General features: G+C 38.7%; 3 protein-coding genes across 7 annotated transcripts in view; 1 reads left to right on the top strand and 2 right to left on the bottom strand.

The window, feature by feature from the left end:
* The window catches only part of Kl-2 (dynein heavy chain 2, axonemal kl-2), a 37,796-nt gene extending 28,433 nt beyond the window's left edge, over positions 1-9,363 (top strand). The window contains exons 47-63 of the mRNA XM_072010597.1: positions 636-800; positions 897-1,063; positions 1,450-1,621; positions 2,264-2,476; positions 2,874-3,089; positions 3,193-3,343; positions 3,817-3,966; positions 4,135-4,267; positions 4,731-5,075; positions 5,228-5,500; positions 5,719-6,063; positions 6,372-6,506; positions 6,569-6,845; positions 7,450-7,857; positions 8,107-8,625; positions 8,920-9,070; positions 9,209-9,363. Of these exons, the coding sequence (XP_071866698.1) occupies positions 636-800; positions 897-1,063; positions 1,450-1,621; positions 2,264-2,476; positions 2,874-3,089; positions 3,193-3,343; positions 3,817-3,966; positions 4,135-4,267; positions 4,731-5,075; positions 5,228-5,500; positions 5,719-6,063; positions 6,372-6,506; positions 6,569-6,845; positions 7,450-7,857; positions 8,107-8,625; positions 8,920-9,070; positions 9,209-9,363 (3,975 nt within the window). The remainder of the gene's footprint in view (positions 1-635; positions 801-896; positions 1,064-1,449; positions 1,622-2,263; positions 2,477-2,873; positions 3,090-3,192; positions 3,344-3,816; positions 3,967-4,134; positions 4,268-4,730; positions 5,076-5,227; positions 5,501-5,718; positions 6,064-6,371; positions 6,507-6,568; positions 6,846-7,449; positions 7,858-8,106; positions 8,626-8,919; positions 9,071-9,208) is intronic.
* Positions 9,360-19,458, bottom strand: LOC139990922 (uncharacterized). 2 transcript variants are annotated; one of them, XM_072010566.1, is made up of 5 exons: positions 19,013-19,458; positions 17,546-17,950; positions 13,507-14,515; positions 12,012-13,104; positions 9,360-11,672 (listed from the first exon to the last, which is right to left on the bottom strand). In XM_072010566.1, exons 2-5 carry the CDS (start codon positions 17,686-17,688, stop codon positions 9,577-9,579), a joined length of 4,341 nt encoding a protein of 1,446 aa, XP_071866667.1. In that variant the 5' UTR covers positions 17,689-17,950; positions 19,013-19,458; the 3' UTR covers positions 9,360-9,576. The 2 variants fall into 2 exon arrangements, with proteins under 2 accessions (XP_071866667.1, XP_071866668.1); XM_072010567.1 differs by lacking the exons at positions 17,546-17,950; positions 19,013-19,458 and adding an exon at positions 15,953-16,350.
* A 364-nt stretch (positions 19,459-19,822) lies between these two features.
* On the bottom strand, positions 19,823-24,693 carry LOC139990923 (coiled-coil domain-containing protein 142). 4 transcript variants are annotated; one of them, XM_072010569.1, is made up of 13 exons: positions 24,091-24,693; positions 23,242-23,462; positions 23,047-23,179; positions 22,670-22,818; positions 22,404-22,591; positions 21,846-22,037; positions 21,621-21,760; positions 21,140-21,424; positions 20,912-21,028; positions 20,681-20,834; positions 20,507-20,624; positions 20,201-20,388; positions 19,823-20,116 (listed from the first exon to the last, which is right to left on the bottom strand). In XM_072010569.1, exons 1-13 carry the CDS (start codon positions 24,259-24,261, stop codon positions 19,980-19,982), a joined length of 2,193 nt encoding a protein of 730 aa, XP_071866670.1. In that variant the 5' UTR covers positions 24,262-24,693; the 3' UTR covers positions 19,823-19,979. The 4 variants fall into 4 exon arrangements, with proteins under 4 accessions (XP_071866670.1, XP_071866669.1, XP_071866672.1 ...); XM_072010568.1 differs by having other exon boundaries at positions 19,823-20,112; XM_072010571.1 differs by having other exon boundaries at positions 19,823-20,112; positions 24,057-24,204.
* Between the last annotated feature and the right edge of the window lie 29 nt (positions 24,694-24,722).

The raw sequence follows: 24,722 nt of genomic DNA, 5'->3' as shown, positions 1-24,722 counted from the left end.
GCTACTTCGCCGTGAATCGAACGGTGTTACGCCTCGAATATTCGGTAAAATGGTGAATTCGATGGCGGACCCCGGTATACGTCCTTATTATTTGCAGCCGTCGCGTCCGACTTTTCCCTGCTCGCGACGACCGCTCGGTTCCTTCAACTTCGCGTTTTATGCACGCCGTCCGAAAAAGTTTCTCGCCAAAGTTCGTCGGTACGTTTTATAGACGACAGTAACACCGGACGTGTTACATAAATTCGTTCCATGGACTGCTTTGTTAAGAAAAATCCTGGAGGAAGTATGGCGGCGACGCAGCTCTCGGCTTCGTCGTTCGATCGAGCATCGATCGTGACCCGTATAACAGTATTTCAACTAGTTGAAGGAAAATTGGAAAGTTCGATTCGATTAGAGATGGAATTTCCAAACGTATATTAGTCAAACGTAGTAATTAAACTGTAGTAAGAATAATTTCGCCGGCTGTTGTACACGCTGTACAACAAAGTAAAATCTCGATTATTCCCATTCGAATCCTTTATCACAACATGTACGAGTTCTGCCTTCGAAATCGCATTCATCCATATGTATAGTCGAATTTATCGGTACGGTACTGGCCTCGTATCTCACCCTATCAATTGTTATCCGTAACACAGGCCCTGGACGCGCTGAGCAAGAAGGATATCGCGGAGATAAGATCTTTCACTCGTCCGCCGCCGAAAGTCGAGATGGTAATGGAGGCGGTGATGATCCTGAAAAACTCGGAACCGAGTTGGACGGAGTCGAAGCGTCAACTAGCCGACGTCAACTTCCTCAACACGGTAAGGGAAAGCATACAGACCAACGATCCTCTTCCTACTCTTTCTATTCCAAACAAAATTTCACGGAATATTCTGCGTGTGCACATAAATTTTTAGCTGCGAGATTTCGACAAGGACAACATCTCCGACAGGACACTTCGACATATTAGCAGGTACACGTCAAACCCGGAATTTGAGCCAGAAAAAGTAGGTTTGGTGTCTGTGGCAGCCAAGTCACTCTGCATATGGGTCATCGCCATGGAAGAATATGGGAAACTTTACAGGTAATCTATATCTCTTGGAGATTAATATCTCGAATGGGAATAGAACAGCGGTTCTCAACCAGTGATACGCGTATCATGAAAGGTAGCTGATAATAGATAGATATATTTCGTAGAATATACGGGAAATTCACGATGAATAAAATTTTCTATCTTTCGTGGAGCAGCAATTTATTAAAATCGAGCATACTTTGTCTGGTTTGGATTACTTGGTATGATCGTATATGCGCGTTTTGATGTTCTCGTAAATAGCACGCATTTGCAAAGAGGTTGAGAAGCGCGGAAACAAAGGAAGCTCTAAAACACAGAGTTCCTTCCTCTATTCTCAGTTCGAAGGAAATGAAAGAAACTGCGATAGGCTAGATAAGAATACGCCATTGAAATCGCAGAATCGTAGCACCGAAGAGGGAAAAATTGCAGGCTGCGTTGAAATCTCTCAAAGAGAAGGAACAAGCGTTAGAAGAAGCGATGCAACAGTTGCAGAAATTGCAAGAGAAGCTGAAGAAACTGCAGGAGATGTACGACGCGAAGATGAAGGAGAAAGAAGAGTTAATTAAGCTGGCGAGTAGCTGAATAATCGTCTCGATTTGAATCCCTATTTCGAAACTGAAACTACATGAACGTCGTCTAGTGGTCTCGGCTGTGCCTCTCCCATATAGTTTTATTTGCACGGATTTGCGCTTTGGCAGAAAGTTTCGTTTGCTCGCTATTTAAAGACCAGATATCATCAGCATCGCGTATTTGCACTGGCTGTGTTTAGCGCGAATTTTCGAATTACTTTTTGGTCCTGAACCGAAAAAGTCCCTCCACTGATATTTGTCTTACATGTTTGCGGCTCTTTCGCGATTTAAAAATTTCTTTCGATATCTTGCGATGACGAGTCATATCGTAGTTAAACGTTGACTGGCAAAATGAAAGCTTTGTAATATTATATATCTGCTTTAAGTTTCATTCGCGCTATTCTATTTTTTTCTAATTCGGTAAGAATTCAATTTACTTCTTCGATTCTATTTTAAATATATTTCCCAACGAAATAACTCCGCGGCTCTTTCGGCTCTGACCAGAATTCCACAACGAAAGTCGAATCGATAGGGTGTACTCGAACGACCACAGCTGATCTGGTGGTCTTATTTCGCGAACGAGCCAACGACTAAATTTCAACTATGCTGACTCGATTCTACTTTCAGTTCCGCGTGTTTTCAGGCGGAACTACTGAAGCTGAAACTGGAGCGAGCCGCGATGCTAGTCGACGGTCTCTCAGGCGAGCGAATTCGATGGGAGAACACGGTTGCTTCGCTGGCCGAGTTCTTCGACTGGCTGCCAGGTGATTGCCTAATATCCACCGCCTTTGTGTCCTATTTGGGCCCGTTCGTATCCAATTACAGAGAGGAACTGATAAGCATCTGGATGAAAGAGGTAAGTTAAGTAATTCCATCGTTTTGGTCGAAAGTAATCATCATAATTCGCGAATGTGTCCAAGAGGGCGGAAAACCTTCCGCGTCCGTTTAAATCCAAGATGGTTAGATATCGTATATCATGCATGTTGCTGTGCAGTTGTGAAAATAGCTTTTTATATACCAGCTCTTTTTATTTTATTAAGTTTTATTTAAATATGACTATCATTCTTCCAGAAGGATGATTGCAAGATAGTTTTATTCTGAGATTTCTAACAGCGAGGTGATTGTCCAACATTCTTCTGGAAAGATGACCACTTTTTTGAAAAGTAGTCGGCAGTGATATAAAATTTAATAAACCAAAAATATCGATGTTTTTGTTCTCTAATTTCCAATGGTATCTGCGAACGAACTCGAAGGTGCAAGAGAAAGAAATTCCAACGTCACCCCAGCTTGATGTGAAAGAATTCCTGGCCGACCCTGCGGTCATCAGAGACTGGAACATGCAAGGATTACCATCCGATGATTTTAGTACTGAGAACGGTATCATTGTGGTCAGAGGAACAAGGTGGCCGTTAGTAATCGATCCACAATGCCAAGCAGTGAAATGGCTGAAAAATATGGAGGCAAAGAACGTAAGCATCTGCGATCCAACCCAGGAAACAAACTAATTACAAAAGAATCTTAATTACACAAACATTCTTAAGCGAAATCTCTTCGATCTTCTCGCGATCGTAGTCTCTAAAAGTGATCGATTTCGGCCAACCAGACTTCATCAGAGTATTAGAATACGCGATCCAATATGGTAAACCAGTTCTACTAGAAAATATCGGTGAAACGATCGATCCGGTATTGAACCCGATCCTTGAACGAGCAATAGTGAAAATAGGTATGTAAAAGTATCATGAAATTATTGGAGTTCAATAGCAATTCAAATGGAAGAAGCATCAAAGACTCATTGTCAGTCAGTGCAGTTAAACGTAAATTCAATAAAAACGCTGCACCCTGTGTATAATGGCTGTATTCAGAATCGTTTTCGTCCTATAGAGAAGATATAAATTCTGCAATGACAATTTACAAATAAATATTCTGTTTATAACCTTTTATTAAATCCGTATATACGATATTAATCCCTATTGCTTTTTTCTTAATAAATTAATAACAGCTTCCTAAGTTACTGTATGATCGTCAAAAATTAATACGTATACTTTTGAGGGCAACGGGAAGAGACAGTTCCGAATTGAAGGTCCTTATCCCTCCAAAGGCCTCTCCAATTGCATATTTTGACACTCGAAACGTGTAAACTTTAGCCTCCAACGCTATATCGCATCCATCTACAGTACGTGTTCTCTGATTGTGCAGAGAACCAGATGATGATCAAGTTCAACGAAAAGATGATCAGCTACCACGACAAGTTCCGGCTCTTCATCACGACGAAACTCGCGAACCCCCATTACGCCCCGGAGATATCCACTAAAACGACGTTATGCAACTTCGCCATTAAGGAACAGGGTAACTAATTGTCTTATCGTGCGTCAGTTGGAAAAGGGTAGATAATAGAGAGCGAAAGAGATAGACACAGAGAGAAGGATGAAAGGGAGGCGAACTAGATCGAGAGGGCGGTAGAGGAAAAGGTAGCCAGAGGAGACAAAGTCTAGAACCTTATTATCCTGTGCGCAGGACTGGAAGACCAGCTCTTGGGAATCGTGGTCAGAAAAGAGAAGCCGCAGCTCGAAGAACAGAAGGACAATCTGGTCTTCACGATCTCGTCCAATAAACGAACTCTCAAAGAACTCGAGGACAAAATACTCCAGTAAGATATCCTTTGCTTCTTTTGATCCCTTCCTCTGTAACATGATAATAATACGATGGAAATAAAGCGCACGTAACACGAGAGTTAACCCTGTGGAAGTTGCGGAACTAACAGTTGGGTCAAAGATCACGGTATACTTGAAAAGATGTTTTTAAATCTATATCTTTTTATCGCAGCATCGATCTTTGCGAATGGATACATGATACCATTGAGAAGCATCACCAAACACTTGCTTGTTTTTAACAAGATATGTTTCAATTACAGAATTGCGGATAGATCTAACCACAATGATCAGAATTAACAGTGTAACAGGATATTACGACCGTCTTTGCTGTCTTCATACGACAGCTGTTCTTTGTCAGCAACTTTTACGATATATCTATCTAAAGACATAAAAAGATTTCACAACTTCCAAAGAGTTAAGGAAGCATATGGTGTTTATGTGTGCCGTGATTTCATACAGTCTACTGAACGTGGCCGGAGACACTCTACTGGACGACCTGGATTTACTGAGCACGCTGCAATCGTCAAAGGCGACCTCGACCTCTATCGAGGAATCGTTGGTAGTCTCTGAACAAACGGAGAAGGAGATAGACCTCGCCAGAGAAGAATACAGGTCCTGTGCACATCGTGCCGCGATCCTCTTCTTTGTCTTGAACGACATGAGTTTTATTGATCCGATGTACCAATTCGCCTTGGACGCATATATTACCTTGTTTATGCTGTCGATCGACAAGAGCGCGAAAAGTATAAAGCTCCCTGAAAGAATCGAGAATCTGAACGAATATCACACTTACGCATTGTACAAGTACGTGTAGCCCTATACAGAATATCACGAAATATGTGAACAACGTTTATAGGTTCGATCGTAAAAATCAAAACGATGAAATAAATTCATGTATAAAAATGTTGATTTTATATTGCGCTATTACCACTCAAAGACGACTCTCGTTGAATCAGGAACACGTGTCGAGGTCTCTTCGAACAACACAAGTTACTCTTTTCCTTCAACATGTGTATGAAGATCTTGGAAGCACAAGATAAGGTGATTCCTAACGAGTATGCGTTCTTGCTTCGTGGTGGAATCGTTCTGGATAGGGAAAATCAGCCGGATAAGCCGATTGCCTGGTTGCCCGATGAAACTTGGGATAATATCACAGAACTCGATAAACTGGCTGGATTTCATGGGATTGTTTCTTCGTTTGAACAGTTCCCACGAGATTGGCATAATTGGTGCGTTTCCTGTAAATTGTTATATCAAACAGTCCGATTTATTACTTTTGTGAAATATTAATTATAACTTTATTTAATATTATAAAATGTTATAATAATTTTATAAATTGAATAACATTTAGTTATATTAATACGAAACCACATGATTGGTAAATCGTTTAAAAGTCGTTATTTAAAAATTTACTATTTTTATAAAATAAAAGTCAAATAATATTTAGGTACGTTAACACGGAACCAGAAAACACACCCCTAGTAGCAGAGTGGGAAACGAATTGCAACGTGTTTCAGAAGATGCTAGTGATACGTAGCTGCCGTCCTGACAGAATTTCCTTCTGTATCGCGAACTTTATCGTGCTGAATCTCGGTCAAAGGTTCGTCGAGCCACCGGTACTCGACCTGAAGGCAGTGCTCGACGATTCCGTAGCACAGACTCCGCTTATATTCGTCCTCTCGCCCGGCGTGGATCCTACGAGCACCCTGATGCAACTAGTCGACAGCCAGGAAATGACTAACCACTTTATGACTCTGTCTCTGGGTCAGGGACAGGCGCCCATTGCCACTAGGTCGGTTTTATACAAAAGAAAGTCGAATTTTAGACTTTTAAGGAACGTGTCATTCTATAGATTAATGTATTTGAAAAAAAAAAATCCGAATTAATCGAACGATACTATATTTCAGGAATAATAGGGATTTAACTCTCACATTCATAAGAAATAGAATTCTATAGAAGACTCATTTCTTACATAATTTCCACTTTGTTTTCTTTGATACAAGTTTTATACTTTAAACTTAGTAATAATATCAATTTTAATACTAAATTTAATAGTAGTATTATTTAATAATAACAAATTTCACAAAAATCTACTTGCAGAATGATAGAAGTAGGTGCAAAAGAAGGGGCTTGGGTGTTCCTAGCAAATTGCCATTTATCGCTAAGCTGGATGCCGAAATTGGACAAGATTGTGGAGACCTTAGGGGCCAGTAAAACCATACACCCGCAATTCAGGTTCGCGTTTGATCGCAAGTGTCGCCTGAGTTGATAATGAAAGGGTCTCGAATCGATTGCAGATTGTGGCTCAGCTCAAGCCCAAGTCCCCAATTCCCTATATCGATCCTGCAGGCGGGTATAAAGATGACCACGGAACCACCGAAAGGTTTAAAGGCAAACATGAAACGACTTTACAGCTTAATAACCGAGACCCAGTTCGAATTGTGCCAAGCAAAGTCCAAATACAAGAAGCTTCTGTTCGCCCTGGTATTCTTCCACGCGATTCTCCTCGAGCGTAAAAAGTTCCAGCAATTGGGTTGGAATGTCATCTACAGCTTCAACGACTCCGACTTCGTGGTAATTTCACCGACTGGTTCGCGATTGGACCATCGACAAGATTGAAATATTCTACTAACAATGTTACCAAAAACTGATTTTTCTCGTTTGTTCGATTTCTTAGTTACAGACGTTTCTGTTTTTGAAATTACTTGACAATTTTATTTATTAAATCGCCGTTCTATAAGAGTTAATCGAGTATGGAGAGCTAACAATTATAGTAGCGTAAATCGGTCCACTGCTAGTTTTTATAGAATAACTTGATACTTCTAAAAGTTGAAATTCTCAAAATCTTGTCTTACATCACTTTGATTTTCAGTCCATTGTACAAGTATTTTGTTCAATAATATACAAATATAGACTTGATCGTTAAAACTTTTTAATCAGATCACTATAATGAAATAAAAATTCAATCTAAAGACGCGTGTGATCTGCAATTAAGAACTACGACCAAAATATCGATTTGATTCTATTTCCTACAACTAAACATCAAAATAATAAAATAATTTTATTGGAATGTTTTTTAAATTCAATTATAAAGATATATAGAAACAAGATATAATATGAGAAAAATTATAAGGTGGAAAATAGTAGCTGTACGATTGACTTTTCGTTTTAAACATAGGTATCGGAAAATCTCTTGCAAGTGTATCTTGACGAATACCCAGTGACACCATGGGAATCATTGAAGTATCTCATAGCAGGTGTTTGTTACGGTGGACACGTGACCGACGACTGGGACCGTCGTTTGCTAATGACGTACATTCAACAATATTTCACCGAGGAGGCCCTGACTGTGCCCTATTATCGTTTATCATCGCTACCAACCTATTACATACCGAGGGATGGTTCGTTGGCATCCTATCACGATTTCATCACGGTCCTACCGACCATCGACAAACCGGAAGCGTTCGGTCAACACCCGAATGCAGACATCACCTGTTTAATCATGGAAACCAGAAATATGTTCGAGACTCTGATGGGACTTCAGGTCCAGGCAGTTGCCAAAGAAGAAACTACTAAGGAGGAGAAGGTTTGTAAAAACTGACAATAGGAAATATCAATTATCTAAACTCTCTAGGAACAAACAGTTCACATAACATTTCTTTTACTAGATTCGCTAGATTCTTACTTCTAGAAATAAAATAAAATAAAACATAGCAGCTCTGTCATTAATTGTTACTGGAGGTTTACAAACTAGATCGAGCAATAACTCAAATTTCGTTCTGCTATGGAAAATTTAACAGACATAAAAAACAACATCAACTTCTTATTTCTCAAGGTTACTCATTTAACCATGGACATACTATCGAGAATACCAAACGACATCGATTACGAAACAGCTCAGAAATTAATAGGTCCAAAGAAATCACCATTGGATGTGGTGTTGCTTCAAGAAATACAACGTTACAACGTTCTGTTGCAAAAAACACGCAGCAGCTTGAAAGATCTTCAACTCGCGATCCAAGGTTTGGTATTGATGTCATCAAACCTTGAGGAAATCTTTACCTGTGTACACGAAGGTCGAGTCCCTTCGATTTGGCTGACAACGTATCCGTCGTTGAAACTGTTGGGTGCTTGGACAAGGGATTTAGTCAGCAGGGTGGAACACTTCAATGAATGGGCTCGAACTACTCATCCGCCGCTGCTGTTCTGGCTGGCCGCATTCACGTTCCCAACCGGCTTCCTTACCGCTGTATTGCAGACATCCGCCAGGCTCTGGAACGTCTCTATCGATTCCCTGTCCTGGGAATTCAACGTTTTTACCATAGACGAGTCGGCCATAATCGAACCACCGATGGTAATTTCATATTAAATACATCTTGTTATATCCGTCCTAACTTCAATCGACCTCATATTTCAAACTTTGAAAAGAAGTTTTAAAAATCAAAAAGAACATAAGCAAAATGCATCAAATCAATGCGGAAAATCAATCTAATTATTCTGATTTTCGGTCACCGTTTGAGCGTTCCTTCGATGAAAGAGGAAACCTACCGCGGAAAAATAGATGGGATAAAAAATTCATCGTAGTGATATCGCTAGGAAAGTGGCGGCGTGTGTGCATGCTTCTAACCGTGTGTACATTCCATTACAGGACGGCGTGTACATACGCTCTATCTTTCTGGAAGGCGCTGGCTGGGACAAGAGGAACAGTGTCCTCGTCGAACCGTCCCCTATGCAACTTGTTTGCAACATGCCGGTGATTCACTTCCGACCCGCGGAAGAGCTTAAAAAGAGAACCAGAGGTAACGACGACGACGACGATATAAAAATTATTCGAAAAAAATTGTTCGCCACATTGATAAAAAAGAATTTTCGTTTGAAATTACCATTTTCTAATTAATTCAAGTAATTACATACTTTTTTTCGATTTCTCTGCACAGGACTCTACACATGTCCCTGTTATTATTACCCCCAAAGAAGCGGCGATCAAGGAAGACCATCGTTCATAGTAGCGGTCGATTTAAACGCAGGTCCAGGAGGATCGGACTTCTGGGTAAAAAGAGGCACTGCCCTGTTATTAAGTCTCGCCACGTAGATTCATATTAATTATTATTATCATTGTTATTGTTGTTAATTAATTATTAATGTTTCGAGCGCGATCATTGAAAAGGTACGTCAGTTCCACTCTCACTTTCCTTTTGATTTCTTCCTCCTATACTTATCTCTTTGTTAGTGTGTAATAAAAGTTCATTTCTATAAATAATAGAACATATACAACAAGTATAATAAAAAAAAAGTTGTAATTTTTTTACATGCGAATTTGAAGCATTGATACCACAGTGAACACATGGAGCGAACTCGCAAGACAAGGAACAATCAACCAATTCGTGAGTTTTTTAGGATTATCTGATGATGATGATGATTCTGGTTCAGTGGCACTAATCATCAGTGCTGCGTGTTTCTGGCTGTCGATGCCTTCTAAAGCATCTGAAATTGTTTTATTTATTCGTAAAGCGTATTGGATCCATTTTGTGGGCAGAGTCAGGTCTGAATTCTCTGGTGGTTCAAGATCAGACAACTTGTCTTTAGCTTCGTACAAAATCCTCGTCACATTCCCTGTTTCTAGCTGAGCTTCTTTCTTTAAACTATCCACCAGATCCTTCACTATAAAATTCAACTTCGTTTGGAAGCTAATCCAATCAGCTGCAGTTTTGTTATTATAAGTATCCTTGACCAAACTCCTCAGAACTGATATTTCGTTCTTCAGATCGGTAAAAGATTCGTTGAACATTTCGTGAAGATCATCAAAGTTAAATCTATCTGTTGTATTCGCAGTATGAAGAATATTCATCACAGTATCGTTAATTTGTTTCTTAAAGTCGACCCATTCATCAGGGGGAATGACTGGTTTAATAAATTTAATATAATCAGACTTAGACGAGTCTTCAGGTTTGTTAAACTTAGCTTGCAGATTCGAAGAACTTTTATTTGATTGTAATTTGCTTATTTCTGTAATCCATTCAGCCTTCATACTTCCAATTTCATCTTTTAACTTCGCGAAATCAGACTTAATGGAATCTTTGAAAACAGCCCAAGCAATAGGATCAATCTCTGTTGGTTCCTTGCTCTGAATGTCCTGGATCACTTTACTTAAGGAATCGTTAACTTGAGCTCTGAATTGTAACCAATCATCGGTCAAATTAGATAATTCCATATTACTAAATTTGGCTGCTGAAGAAGTTCCTAGATGTTCACGTTGAGAAATTTTATTTATGGTGGATAATGTTGCGAGTTCTATGGGTGCTGGAGTGCTCTTGAAAGCAGAGAAACTTTTCATAATCTCATCCCTGTACGTAGCCCATGCTGGATCAGCTGGTGGTGGCATTTCGTTCTTAATCCTATTCACAGCATCGTTTACAGTCTTAATTATATCAGGTTTATAATTTATCCAATCGTCATTAATATCTGATTTCCTCGTGGCTAATTCAATAGGAACTGTAGTAGATCTCCGACTATCGATCTTGTTGGTAAAAGCAAAATGTCGGTCTTTAATATCATCTCCTAGAGTAGCCCAAGCTGGATCACCAGGGGGTGGCATATCGTCACCTATATTCATGATACTATCATCTAAAGAGGCTATAATATTATCCTTAAAGTTTTTCCAATCAAAAATTGCTGGAATCATAGCATTCTTGATACTCGAAGTCCCTATTAATTTATTCTTATTCATCAAACTTTGTTCTTGCTCTTTCTTCTTCGTCTCTAATTTCGGAGTAATATCTGCCTTCAAAGATGAGATCTGGTTCTTTAAATCAGCGAATTGATCGATAATATTCTGTTTAAAAGCTATCCATTTGGTCACTGCAGCTGGTCCGCCAGCCATCATCTGCATGGAATCATTCAATGACATTACCAGGTTATTTTTAAATGTGATCCAATCTTGATACATATTTGGTGATCGTGGTGCTCTTAAAATAAAACTATCAGAATCCATTGATAAGTTTTCCATGGACGTAGGATCATCTACCTTCAGAGGATGCAAACCAGATAATTGGTTTTGAAGATCAGAGAATGTATCGTTTATGTAATTCTTGAAGGCTAACCAGTCAGTGTCCATCATAGTCCTAGAACTGTTGATATAGGTCACGATATCTCTGATTGTGTCGTTAATATTGTTCTTTAATAGCGTCCAATTGACTGGCATGAAAGGAACTTGTAATTTGGGGGATGTTGAGTCGTATTCTCTCCATGGTTCAAAGGATGGCCCTGGGATGTCTTCACAGGACATCATGGGGTTCTCTGCACTTGTTGCTCGCATCACTTCCACCTGAGTTTGTATTACACCGTCGGAACAATCACAGATCAACCTTGCCAATGAGGTTTTACGTAATTCTGTAAGCTGGTCTGAAAAAGGAAGAAGAATGGAAACGCATGAATAAATATTGCGATACAATATAAATTTATTATACGTTGTGACAATCGCATGTGACAATCTGATCTAATCTTGTCTAAAAGTTTGGGAAAGTTTTATTGAAAAATGGAAAATAACAAAAAATTCAGTTATAAATTCCAGTCAAGTTTAAGGTACTTTGTTTTTTATTCAATAACTGTTCTTATCGATTAGCAATTGATAAAAAAATCTCTTCTTTTTAAAAATAATTCGATTCTAAAAATATTAAGAACTTCTTCAGACATCTTAGTACTTAGAATATAAATTTTAGGTATAATCAACAATTATCTTACCTTCTGTGAAGGAATGCGGTTGTCCAGGCATTTCATACCAAAACCTATCCCCTCTCTGCAACCTAACAAATTGATCAGCGATCAGACACGTAAAAGTGGGACCAACGATACCGCCAGCCCTAGGTAATTCAGCCAAAGCTCCAGTATATAAATCAATATCATAAATTGACTCATACAACGAGGAAATCTCTTGAAGAGCCTGCGGATCCAGGTGTCCTTCCAAATCAGAGAAAGTTTTTAATTTCCCCAATCCACAATATTCCCTCCATTTAGTGTAACCAGGAAGTCCATGATCCCTCCCACGCTGAATATTCAACGATACCAAATCCAAGCCACAGGGAACAGTAACATTAGCAATAGGATCTTCGAACAAGTGATTGGTCAATTGAGAAGTGACATGAGTAGATGTCATCTGAATCATATTTCTCGTAGCTGATGTGACTGAACTCTTCACTCCACCCTCTGCGTACAAACTATACGGATTGAACAACATTCTGTGCAGTTCTACATACGAAAAGGTTCCTTCTTGCTCGTCAGTCATTTTCATTAAGCCAGGTAACAAAGTATGAGCAAACCTGAAGGCAGCTGCTGCAAAACTATTAGCTATACTTGGGTCAGTATTAGAGTCATTTACGGTCCACTGTCTATAGCCGGACCTGAGAGGCTTCAAATCACGTAGATTCGTTTCTTGTTCTCCTAAGATGATAGGTATGAATTCCTGATAGGTAATATGTTGCAGTTGAGCACCCACTATACGTCGAGACTCTTCGTATAGCGTTTCGTCATTCCAAGAAGGGTTGATCTTAGTCAACTGCTCGGCAATTCTATTGTGCTGTCGCGCCCAGAGCAGATGCATCGTCGTCAAGTGCAGGTTCTCGTTTGCCCTGGCGTCGCCTGCTGCGAAGCAGTACCTGCCCCTCAACTTCTCAGTTTCACGATTACAACCGTCGTTAGGATTCATGCTAGGTGGTAAGAGAGTTCGATTGTCCGGAGTCAACTGCATCTTTAGTCGACCGCCAGAAAATTCTCGCAACTTACGAGCTGTATCCTGATCAGATCCGTAGATCGCTGAGCCATCAATGAACGCAGTCACCTGTGCAAAATAATATATATTCACTTTGAGATACGAAAGGTTTGACTTTTTGGAATCAAAGAGAAACGAACAAGTATATTTAACAGTGTAATTTTGTTCCCATTGTCTAGATCACTATTGTGCGATATCATTATTACGGAGATAACGAATGCGTCATTACGATCGAAACTCGCCTCATCGATGCGACGATAATCGAGTTAATTAACAACGCGACGCGCCGATCGCGCATTGTTCCAAGGGAATTTTTCATCCATCCTGATAGCAATTTCTCGTCGCCCTGTATCACGACTGACACCGGCCTTCGAATGGAATCTCATTATACGTCAAGAATTAATGCTCATAGCGTTAAAATGTCGATTTATGCGGACAAGCATTAAACTTTGAAACAACGGAAGTACACACCTGATTCAACTGTTGCCTGGGGCCCAGTTTGCACTGGGGTGCGGGTGCAGATCTGACGAAATCCATACACGTTCTCCCAGCTACATCGAAAACAGGATCTCCAGAAGATACAGGAACAGGAAAACACTCAGGATGACCAACAGATGGTGGACAACAAGAGATAGAAGTACCATTGATACCCTGACTAATCGCAGTAGCGGTGATATCATGATCCAAAAATTGTCCATAAACGGCTAACATCACTGTGAAATGAGGATTGCTACTTGGTGAAGGCTTGTGAACCTTCAAACTAACTTCTCTTGCTGAGGGTAACTCGGCTCCTGTAGTTGCTCTACGAGGAGCTTCGACACCATCGGCATAGTTAGGCGCTAGAACTCTTCTGAACGGTGTCATGGTGGCTCCCCATTGCATTGGTCTGTTGCAACTTCCATCGAAGGTTCTATATTTACTAGATGGACATTCCGAGGTGGTGAGTTGCTTGCAAATACCCAGAAACTGCCAGCCTGCGTCGAAAAAGCTTCCAATAGCAGAGGATGCTCCAAAGATTGTCCTTGAACTTTCGATACTTTTAGTCGCTGCAAGTTCTGCTACAGCCGCTAAAGCTAGTGTTCCAACGCTCGTGCAAGTGCTTACTGCATAACGATGCCTCATTTCAGGCGATGGTGAAGGTAGTGGAGACATCAACGCAGTGACGTCTGCAAAAAGTCGCTCATTTACTGCTTGGCGACCTGCTTCCAGTCCTATCTTTATCTCATCGTCTGTTAATTTTGGCGTAGCGGTATCTTTTGTGTTTTTGTCAGACACAAAGATAGAATTAGAAGGTGGGACGATGGAAGGATTGCTGAAGAGGGTGTAAGACCCAGATCCAGGAGCAAGGCCTAATTTTAAAGTGCCTGTGAGATTCATGGTAGACTCGGAGGAAGAGGTGGTGAAGTTTGGACCGACGTCTATCGTATCGTGGCTCACGGAGTAGCTTACTGTCACTATGAGGGCCATAGTGAAGATCGCTCTGAAATAAAAGTGCAACAAGAGCTTAAAGAGCTATATTTTAATAATTAGATATAATTTTTTATCCTTCATAGGCAAACTGGATTGTTTACGTCCAAAGATAAATTTTGTACTATTCTAGAATTTCTAAAACATATAAAAATCTTCTGTGATATCAATGACTTTTTTTTTAATTATACAGTGATTCGTTAAGCCAATTTCCTTTAACTTTCTTCAATAAAAATAAAAATTCATTTCGAAGAAAAAGGATGAAATTTCGTCACTTTGCCTAGAAAATGTTTAATTTGTCAAAAGTGCATAGAAATTAAGATAGTCGTCCTTCAATAATTCCTCGACAATTAAGATAGTTATTTTTCGATAAATTGTGTAATAACAGCTCATAAAACACAAAAAACTGTCAAAACAAACTTTCGTTTTAAGAATGGCGTTCAATATATAAATCAGACGAATGGTACAAGTGAATTTATCGAAGAAGCATCGATTTAAATACCACCAGAATGGAATAATGTATCTTAGAAGGAGCTGTTTGAAAAGTTGTAACATTGGTCAACCGTACTGTCACCGTACAATCACGCATGTAATCAAGGCCAGCATCACGTAACGCTAATCAGCCTACGCGCAAGACGCCGAGTTCCATGCAAGACTGTTTGTACCTCGTAAACGAATTGCAAGGTGTTTTACTCTGCAAATGAGATAAGGGCGAGCTGTTGTTCTTAATGCTCGTTGATGTTACGGAAAATCTCCAAACAACGGAAGTTTCTACACGTATAATCCACTGTCTTATTATCCGAGAGTATTTAAGTGAATATATTGAAATTTGAAAGGTTGTAAAATGAAACAAAGTGGATGATTTCTAATGATCAAGACAGAATTGCCCCATGATGAACCTGTCGTAAACCCGTCTCACGTGTTCGAGTTACACCCAGACGAAACCGCAGCATAGTAACCGCGGTTTCGTTGTTGCACGGATCCACTTTACTGCGATATAATCTGAAAACTCTCTAAAAAGTTAGAATCAAATCAGATACATAGACCGCAGCTAATCATTTTACAAATGTTATTCGTCGAAAGTACCAACAATCTACGAATAGTGAAATGAACCGAAATCGAAAAACACAACAGAAACTGAATTATACAAGATGAAAAGTGACAAATTAACATCGCACGAAACAGGACGACGTCGTTCTCCTATAACAAAAATACCGTACATATAATAATAACCGACGAATAATCAAAATTTGAATCTCGATCAGAAGATAAAAAATGAGACTAGATGAAACCAAACCGAACTATATTATTTTCTATATGATCCTAAATATTATTTTTCATTTCTACTCATTTGATAAAAATCACAAGGTGCGCGAGATTCAAACTGGAAGCGCAAGAACACAAACAAGGACAACAGGATAGAAGCAAAGACGATGGAAATGTGACTCACACCGCGATCGTGTACGTGAAACATCGTAGCCGCAGCCGTTGCCTCCTGTGATGGGAATAAAATGGCAACGCGTCATGCACGTAGTACACCCTGGCTGGCTTGTCGCCGGTCAACGAGGTCTTCTCCGAGGAAAGCATTCCTGGTTGCACGCGTTCCAAGACCGAACTGAAACGATCGGCCAGTCAGCCGGTGGTTCGAGGTGAGCGATGATTTTACGTAAGTATCCGCTTACGGTGGGGACTCGATGCACAATGGTTTTTTTCCCTACACGAAGTGACGATGGTAATGGTCGGTGTACTAGTGAACTCGTACAGCGTTCCTTTATGTGGATTCCGAATGGAAAATGCGCTCAGAAGTCGCCTCAACCGTCCCGGACAAAAGGGTTAACTTGGAAAATTCAATTATCTCGGTATCGTGCGGTATCATAAAAAATTGATGAATTCCTGATTGTTGTTCCCTTCGTTTTATTATCGAATAGAATTCTCTTGCGCAATAATTTTCCAGTTAATACTATTAGTAAATTGACAAACTACTGGTTGTAAATTATAGTCCTCCTTTTTATAATTTTCAAGTTTTACGTCGAAGAAGGTAATCAGTTAATTGGTAATTTGTAAAATTTGTTTGTAAAGTTTTATTTGATTTCTAAATTTGTTGCTATTATAGAAGAAAATGTATTATTATTAGTAATTTTTCATTCGTGATTTGTACAATATCATTAATAATATTGGTTTAATTGTGCAATTTTAATTAATTATACGAATATTTTTAAATAAAAAGTTTTTATATTGTTTATTTGATTGTGATTAATTATCTATGCCTCATCCGCGTGTTATTTGTTTAAACGACTGGTTGCATCGCATCACGCGTGCGAGGTAGCCTTCTCTTGTAATTATATAAACACGCTTAATTACAGACGCAAATTCTTAATGCTTTCGAACGCTGGATTGGCATCGTCCAGTCGCAAAACGCATCTTATAATACATGTAAAGCATCGAACGCAATAATACGGCAATAATACGCTTACCATCCCTACTAGAAAACTATTCCAATCCAATTCGATATAAAAAGATACACTCTGGGAAATAAAAAATTGTTCGTGACAATTTTTGTTAAAATTACACGAATAAAGAAATACGAAGAATAAGAAGATCCAATAGATCACACAAATAAAGGAGTGTTCATGTTTTCTTTCCAAAAAAAATGATAAAAATTAAGTCACACTAACAAAGGAATATTAAACGATAAAAAGAATAAAGATAGTTTACACTCATACTCCAACCTTTCTATAATTTTAACAGGTTTCTTCATCTTTTTAAGGAGAGAAATAAAGAAATATGGGAATATTAAGAAATACCTTGACTAGAGAGAACTTGTCCCCGTACTTCAATTTTCAGATATTTTCAACAACCATCCCCATTTGTTTAAAGAAAAGGATAAAGAAATAAGAAAATATTAAAAAACAGAGAATTTCTTCTCATACTTCTTCCGATCTCTCAATATTTCCAACATCTCTCCACATGTTTTTAAGAAGAAAAAGATAAAGAAATATAAGACAAGCGAGGTCTTTTTTCTGGAGAATATAGAAAGACTTACATTAAAGCGGCGCAAATGCAGCACTGAAACTGTCTGATTCGAGTCTTCCGGGTCCTCAGCAGGCTCGCGAATTCCACGTAGTCCGGAGAATCCAGAGGTCTCGTGAGCGACGTCCTTTCATTAACTCCTCTATCCGCGTACATGGTCCGAACGACAATATCTCACTGGCGAACGACAAAAAGAAATCTCGAGGAAAATACTCGTAGTATGTTGATGATCACAATGGCGAACAAAAGTGAACTGGCGTGGACAACTGGCGAGTTTCGCAGCTCGACTTCGTTCGGTTCGAGTCGACTCGGCTTACCGCGAAGGAATCGACGCGAATCGGAACTTTCCGTCCTCTTAAGCACCCTCTTTCTATCAACGCACAGCAAGATGCTTCCTGTCGCTCTCTACGCTGCATCCCTTCGTTAGAAAGTTATTAATACTATTTCTCATTATAATAAGATCCATCTTGTATCAACATCAAGATTCGAGAAATTTAGAGATGAAAAAATATATGGAAAGCATATAATATGCAAAAATATGTAAAATATACCGAAAATAAAATATTTATGATGATATTCAGCAAGGGAAACAAACTTAACTACCATTTCTGAAGTTGTGTTTACAAGAATCACATGACAGGATCGATGCTCACTCTTGCCCAAAAAATTGTAAAAGCTACTGACAGATGAAAAATGGAATAGCAGTAAACAGGCTCTAACTCGATGGTGAAACGTGATACGAACGATACTGGTCTCGATACAGTGATGAAGTATCATATAAATTTCCAAACACCTGAACGTTTCAAAATCCACCACTATACGAAATCATTCTTGTGCAATCAATCAAATTCTAGAATATTCGAAACTCACAAAAGCTCACTCCTAAACTTACTCGCGCACCAAGAATCGGAAAAATTCGAATTCCTACGAATTAGGATCGTAGACGCGTGAATAATGTGGAAAGAAGAAAACGAACGCGTAAAAGTTTCTAAATAGGCTATTAACGTAATACCAGCGAGGGCAATGGTCAAAAATAAAGGCAATTAAATCGGGATTATTCTTATCATCCGCAAATTCTCACATTCGCTCGTCACAGTGAGTCAAGCAAGTTCGAACGCCTTAACGAGTCACTGCTATCGAGATATCTATTATCCCGTGAGTGTTCTATGCTTAGCGCACTATACATTATACATACAGTGCACTAGCTACGCAAGTTGACCGATTCGTGTTACATAAGAAGAATCGAGGATCGACGGACTAGAATGAAATACAAGTCGCCTTGTCGCATTTTTATCCTGCGATGTCTATGGGTCGAAGTCGAGAAGCGGAATTTCGTTTCGAAAAAGATCATCGACACCTTTGCATTTTAAAATAGCGATAATCTACATTATAATAATTAAAAATGTAACTTAGGAAAACACCAAAGAAATACACGACCAATTTCAAAACCGCTTATATCGTCAAAGCTATCTACACTCACGTTTTCACGAGCATTGGTACATTTTCAGAAACGATTATTAGCGAAGCAACGCGATAAACACGAGTATTTCCGCAGTAGGTGAGGAAAAATCGATTTATCAGTGATAATCGTGGGAAATCCGATGGCCTGCTGTCACGTGTCGAATCGACGATCAACCCGAGCAACGCGCTCCCTGTTGATTATCCACCTCCTCTCCGCATAACTAGGCAGTAATTATGAAAGCGGTTGAACTGGCGCATCGATCGTCGTGCATCCACCGCTAATTACAATCTTCGACGCGTCGTAAACGTGACAGAGTGTAATTAACCGAGTCCTTCCGCCGATCAAATACGAAAATCAACGAACCAACGATAATCTAGACCGTTTCATCACGGTAGACCTAAAAAAAAGCGTTGCGTTAGATTCCAAAGCAAAGACTCGACTAATTTCCAGCAGGCAGTCAATGGTCGACGTTCAACTAATTAAATCTTATACGACGTATTGTCCCTTTTTATTTCGTAACGTATGGAGATGCGTAACGTAATACGTGACGCGCGAAGGTTTGCCGAAAGGTTTCCTTCCCGTTGACGGGCTTCGCAGACGCATAACTCGCTTGAATTCGCGCTGGGGATCTTCCGGCTTTGTTGGAACAATACGCGCGCGGAATTAGCCTATATGGGTTACGTAATTCGTCCGTAACATTGCAGTTGCATCCAGATACTCGATATTCCTATTCAAGTTTAAATGAAAAATGAAAGAGCAAGCGCGAAAAAATAACGAAGACAAACACAAAAACCTACTAAGACGGCTAGAATAAGTTGATGAGACATCTATCTTTAAGTCGATTTAATAAAGATTATAGCAAGTTGATTTAGTTGATTAGTTATTATATTATTATAGTATAGTTGGTTTGGAAACGAGTAACCTGGGCCTAAATATTAAAATCTTATGATTATTTTCATATAATAAATTCGTTGAAATGTTTTGGTCACTCAGTGCAACAAAAGTTGTATCTTTTCGAGGCGCGAAGCTCCAGCCATTGTTCCTGGTTAGGGACGTACATTTCCGCTGGCATGCGTTCCAATCCCGGGGATTCGGGCGATCCACGCTCGTTTGTTCTTCTGTCTGAAACATTAAATAGAGCAAAAGATCTTTTCTTACCACTTCGAATTCAAGTCACCCTAATTTTATAATAATTCTATTTCGTACTGAGTCTTTTACGCATAGAAATAGCCTCGCCAGGATGTCGAAGGAGCAATCGACCCACTCCTTCACATCGTCGCAGCACTTCGTTTTTCAAAAGATGATCTCGTACATTTTGAGAAATAATCGGGCAATTTGTCACCCATTTCGATACGTATGCGAAGTCCGTAAGCAATTGCAACGCACCATATTCGCTAAAAGATATTTTTAAAAATGTAAAATCTAATTTATATCGTATCGTGTTTCTATTTCGCTTCTTCTTGTCACTATTTTTTTACCGGAAATAAGGATCAAGATCAGCTGAAGATTTACCTAAATTTAATACGGTGCAGATAGATGTAATCCAGCCATGCCTCGCACATAATTTTCAGAATCATATTCGACGTCTCGGGGTCTTCGATAACTTCCAACACCGGAAGCAATACTTTCTCTGCGGAATAGACAGCTTTAGAGAATAAAGCGTACGTGTAAGAGGGATTTGCTTACCGAAATAAGACTCCACGTAAAGACTAGCAGTCACTGGAGCAACGTCGCTCCCTTTCCTCCAGTAACTTGACCGTGGAAAACACATGTGCAGATTCGCTAGACTGACCACGCGGCAGATTTTTGCCAGAATTTCTACACACTTTCCGGAACACTTCTGTGGAAAAACAACAGGAAGTATATAAAAGCAAAAACCTCAGCAGAGCTGCCGAACACTTACAAATCATCGCTTACCTGGAGTAAATCTATGTTGACATTTACTTCAGACACGATTTTCGCTCTCATTTTCGCGCAAACATATACCTGAACACTCACAGAATCCGTTGACAATGTACTCGTATGATCAGCCAGCTGAAGCATAGAAAATAATTTAACACGGTGTAAAAACTTTTAATAAAGAAAATTATACATTAAAGAAGAATATTAAAAAATAACTAGTTGTTTAATAAGCCTAAGCTTTACCTTTAAATATGAAAGTTCTTCAATACAGTTCACTATGTCACCTTTTATCAAAAGAAAGAACACATCCAGTTCCCACGTATGAGCTATGATTTTCGCCTCCTGCACAATCCATACTCTCGCTGTATGTACCGAATGATCTAATCGATGGAGGATGACGATCTGTTCTGATAGTGGTAGTTCTATCAATGGTGCTCCTATCACCCATTCACCGCCTGCCTCGCATTCGTTGCTCAACCTAACGAGCAGTTGGAACAATTCTACGAACATTTGTCCCGTGTCAGACCCCTGGAAATTTACACAAACCATTTTGAATCATTCTATGTGTTGGGATTAGGAAGGCATGGTCCGTAGCATTTTAATTTGTAGAGAACCCGATCGCTAAACCTAAACACTATATATAAACGCAATTTATTAATATTATTTTATTCTTTACTTGAGTATTTTTTTTTTTTTTTTTTTTTTTAATAAAATGAGAACTTACCTCCGTGAAGGAAGCTTTCGACCGACATTTAAAAGCTGATGTATAAGCCAGTCTAAAGAACTGATCCCATTCTGTAATCGTGGCGTGGTAACCAAGTGCATCGCAAAGATTCTGTAACGCTGGTCTCACCGTCTGTGGTACTAAAATTTTAATAAATATACATAATTGTTTGTTTTACGTGAAACTTTTAATAGTGTGTTTTTCATATTGATATTTCTTTTATACCATGATTCTTTTGGATGAATTGACTAAGCCAGTCTTTAAGCTGCTGTGCTCCATGATTATGACGAGTAGCCAGAGCCTCCGAAGACCACCAGAGAACCACGTGATCCAGAATACCTGATAGAGCGCCCCACGCAACTTCTTGATAATAATTCTTCACCTTCTTTATCGCACTGGTTCTCAATCTTGTCTCGCCTTTCACGACCGTGAATATTTTATAATGTTTCAACACGGATTAGTAATTAAAAATGAAGTTTAATCCGCAAGTACAGAAGGCTAGGTCCGATTAATTCTGACACATACAGTCAGGGAGAATTCGACGAAATATTCGTCATTAATTACTTTCTAAACTATATTTCTCTGTTACTATTCTATTAAACTATATAAGCAATTTTATTTTTTAAGTAAATTTCATTATCACGTAGAGGTAAAAATTCTTTTTGTTTAAACCTTGGCTTTGTTGCTGTAAAATAAAGTTCTAATTCATTCGATACACGTGATTAAAATGTCCACACCTGCGCCAGGCAAGAATTAAAAAGTGAAAAAGATTTTCTTGTTTACCTTTGCTAGTTTTTAACGCATCAGTGCCAAATAATTTCGGTGAAACATCTTGCACGACGTTTAACAGCCTCAGTACCTGTTCATTTTGAGTATTGACTAATGTCTGAATGCTCTCAATATTTGATACCTCCAACTCCGTTCTCGACGTGGAACTTTCGATCGGCGGCGTTAAGTGTCTCGTAAGCGCTCTGCGAAACAATTTTTCGTGAAATACGCGACAAAAATAGAATAGTCTTTTATACTAATTTAATACTGGCTGCCCTGACCGATAAATCTCGATACTCGAATTTTCGGAAACGTCGGCGTCGCCAGATATTGTCGTAGAGGGATCAGTTTTCTCGCGGGGCTTGTAATTTGCTAAAAGGCAGTCAATAAGTTCGTGGCAAGATTCTTCCGCTCTATTTTTGGCCAACACCTGGAATCAAGTCATGGATCATTTATTGTTCGAACTTTGATCCAGAAAATCAATCGAACAATCTATCGACTTAACTTCTAGTATCATTCTATTCGTTTTGTCGAATTTGTGCCAAGAAATTCACGATTTCGTTCATTGGAAATTTGAAACACTATAGGTTTTAGAAAGAAAGATTGAACGAACGAAATTTTCATAGTGATGTAGTACAATTTTGAGAAAAACTTTCACCTGTAATATTCGAGTAACGGATATCTTCTTCATTGGTTCCAGCATATAAGGACAATCGTTACAGAATACGCTTGTTGAAGGACCAGAAACGTCGATATCCATGTCTAATATATCGTTATAAATGTTTACCAACCTAGAACCAATAGGTTTTTATTAGTCGAATGGAAATTGAATGTACAGCCCTACGATATTCACCTAAAAATAATCCTAAGCAGCTCGTCACTCTTACAATCGACGATTTCGTTTATCAAATTGCGAATGAACCTTACGAGTACGTTCAATTTTCGTTTTAATATCGTCAAGAAATGACGCATCTTATACTTGTAAATGGGATGTGTACTAAGGCGGCTCGTCGTACTGATCGATTTGTACCCTTTCGTTATCTCTTCTAGATCGTTTGCAACTCTCTTATATACCTGTATATAAAATACAAATAAAAATTCTTTCAAATCAATACAAAGATAATTCGACAATCATCATAATTATTTATGAATATATTGTGAATATTTACGCAATTTTATAAATTAATTTTGATTGACTAAAGAAATAAAATCTAAATAGAGAATCCAAGTCGAATCTAAAATTCGGTTCATCTACTAGATGTTATAAGATAAATTGGATGTTATGTATATTTCTAAATATTATATGCGTTCTGTGCATTTTTTAGCCTTTAAATTATCCATAAATGCATGAACATTTGCAGTCTATTCATGAAGGTATAGAAGTACCTTTTTACCTAAATGATTCTTTATTTACGAAAAATTTCAAAGATCTTACGAAACCATCTTTATGAAACTTCATCTATATTAAAAATATTGATGCTATAAAATAATAGAAATTTTCTCAACGATATGAAAATAGAAAATAAAATTTCAATTCTTTCTTTTTGAATACAGAACAAAAAAAAGCAGATAACACTTCATTTAATTCGAGCAGCTTCCATGGAAATATCTTTCATTCACGACACCAAAGCGACACCAAGAGAAATTAAACTACGACCAATACTTTACCATGGAAAAACATATAAGGACTCATGTTTCGCACCTTGAATTCATAGATCTGTGAATCTGTGATGTCCTGAATGATTAAGGCTATGGATTCAACAAGATTGTCTATGCTCTCTGTAACCACCGACGAGTTGACAAACCATTTCTCGAGAACGTCACCTGGAGGTGGCAGCCACTTGCCGATATTTGCTCTGTAATTGGTATCCATGTGGCTAAGCTTCCACTAGCGAAAATTTATATGTATCAACTCTTCTTTCAATCGATCATTCGGAAAACCATATCGTTTTTATCGCTCATCATACATGTACTATGTACTATAGTCGTTTTAACTCCTTTGGAACGCAGACACATTTTTTTTAAATCGTAGCCAAAGGTAATAATTCCAAATCGAATGTCTTTTAGATGATGATGATTAAAAATTCATTGTAAATAATTCCTTAAGAAGCTGATTGAATTTTCCTGGTAATCTTTCGATTCCACCGAATCACAAAACTGTCTTGCGAACTATGAGATTATTCACAGATATTTCAGATAGGAAAACAATCAAAAATACTTAGACAAAGAATGTTGAAATGTTAAAGGATAGAAGTTGAACTAGGAAATCTTATCGTATGGCAAAGTAGTCGTATGTAATCTGAGTAGAGTTGCCAGGGGAACGCCTAACGACTG

The sequence above is a fragment of the Bombus fervidus genome, chromosome 9 (genome assembly GCF_041682495.2).
Source record: "Bombus fervidus isolate BK054 chromosome 9, iyBomFerv1, whole genome shotgun sequence".
Lineage (NCBI taxonomy): Eukaryota > Metazoa > Arthropoda > Insecta > Hymenoptera > Apidae > Bombus > Bombus fervidus.
This window is presented reverse-complemented; position numbering and strand designations above follow the sequence as displayed.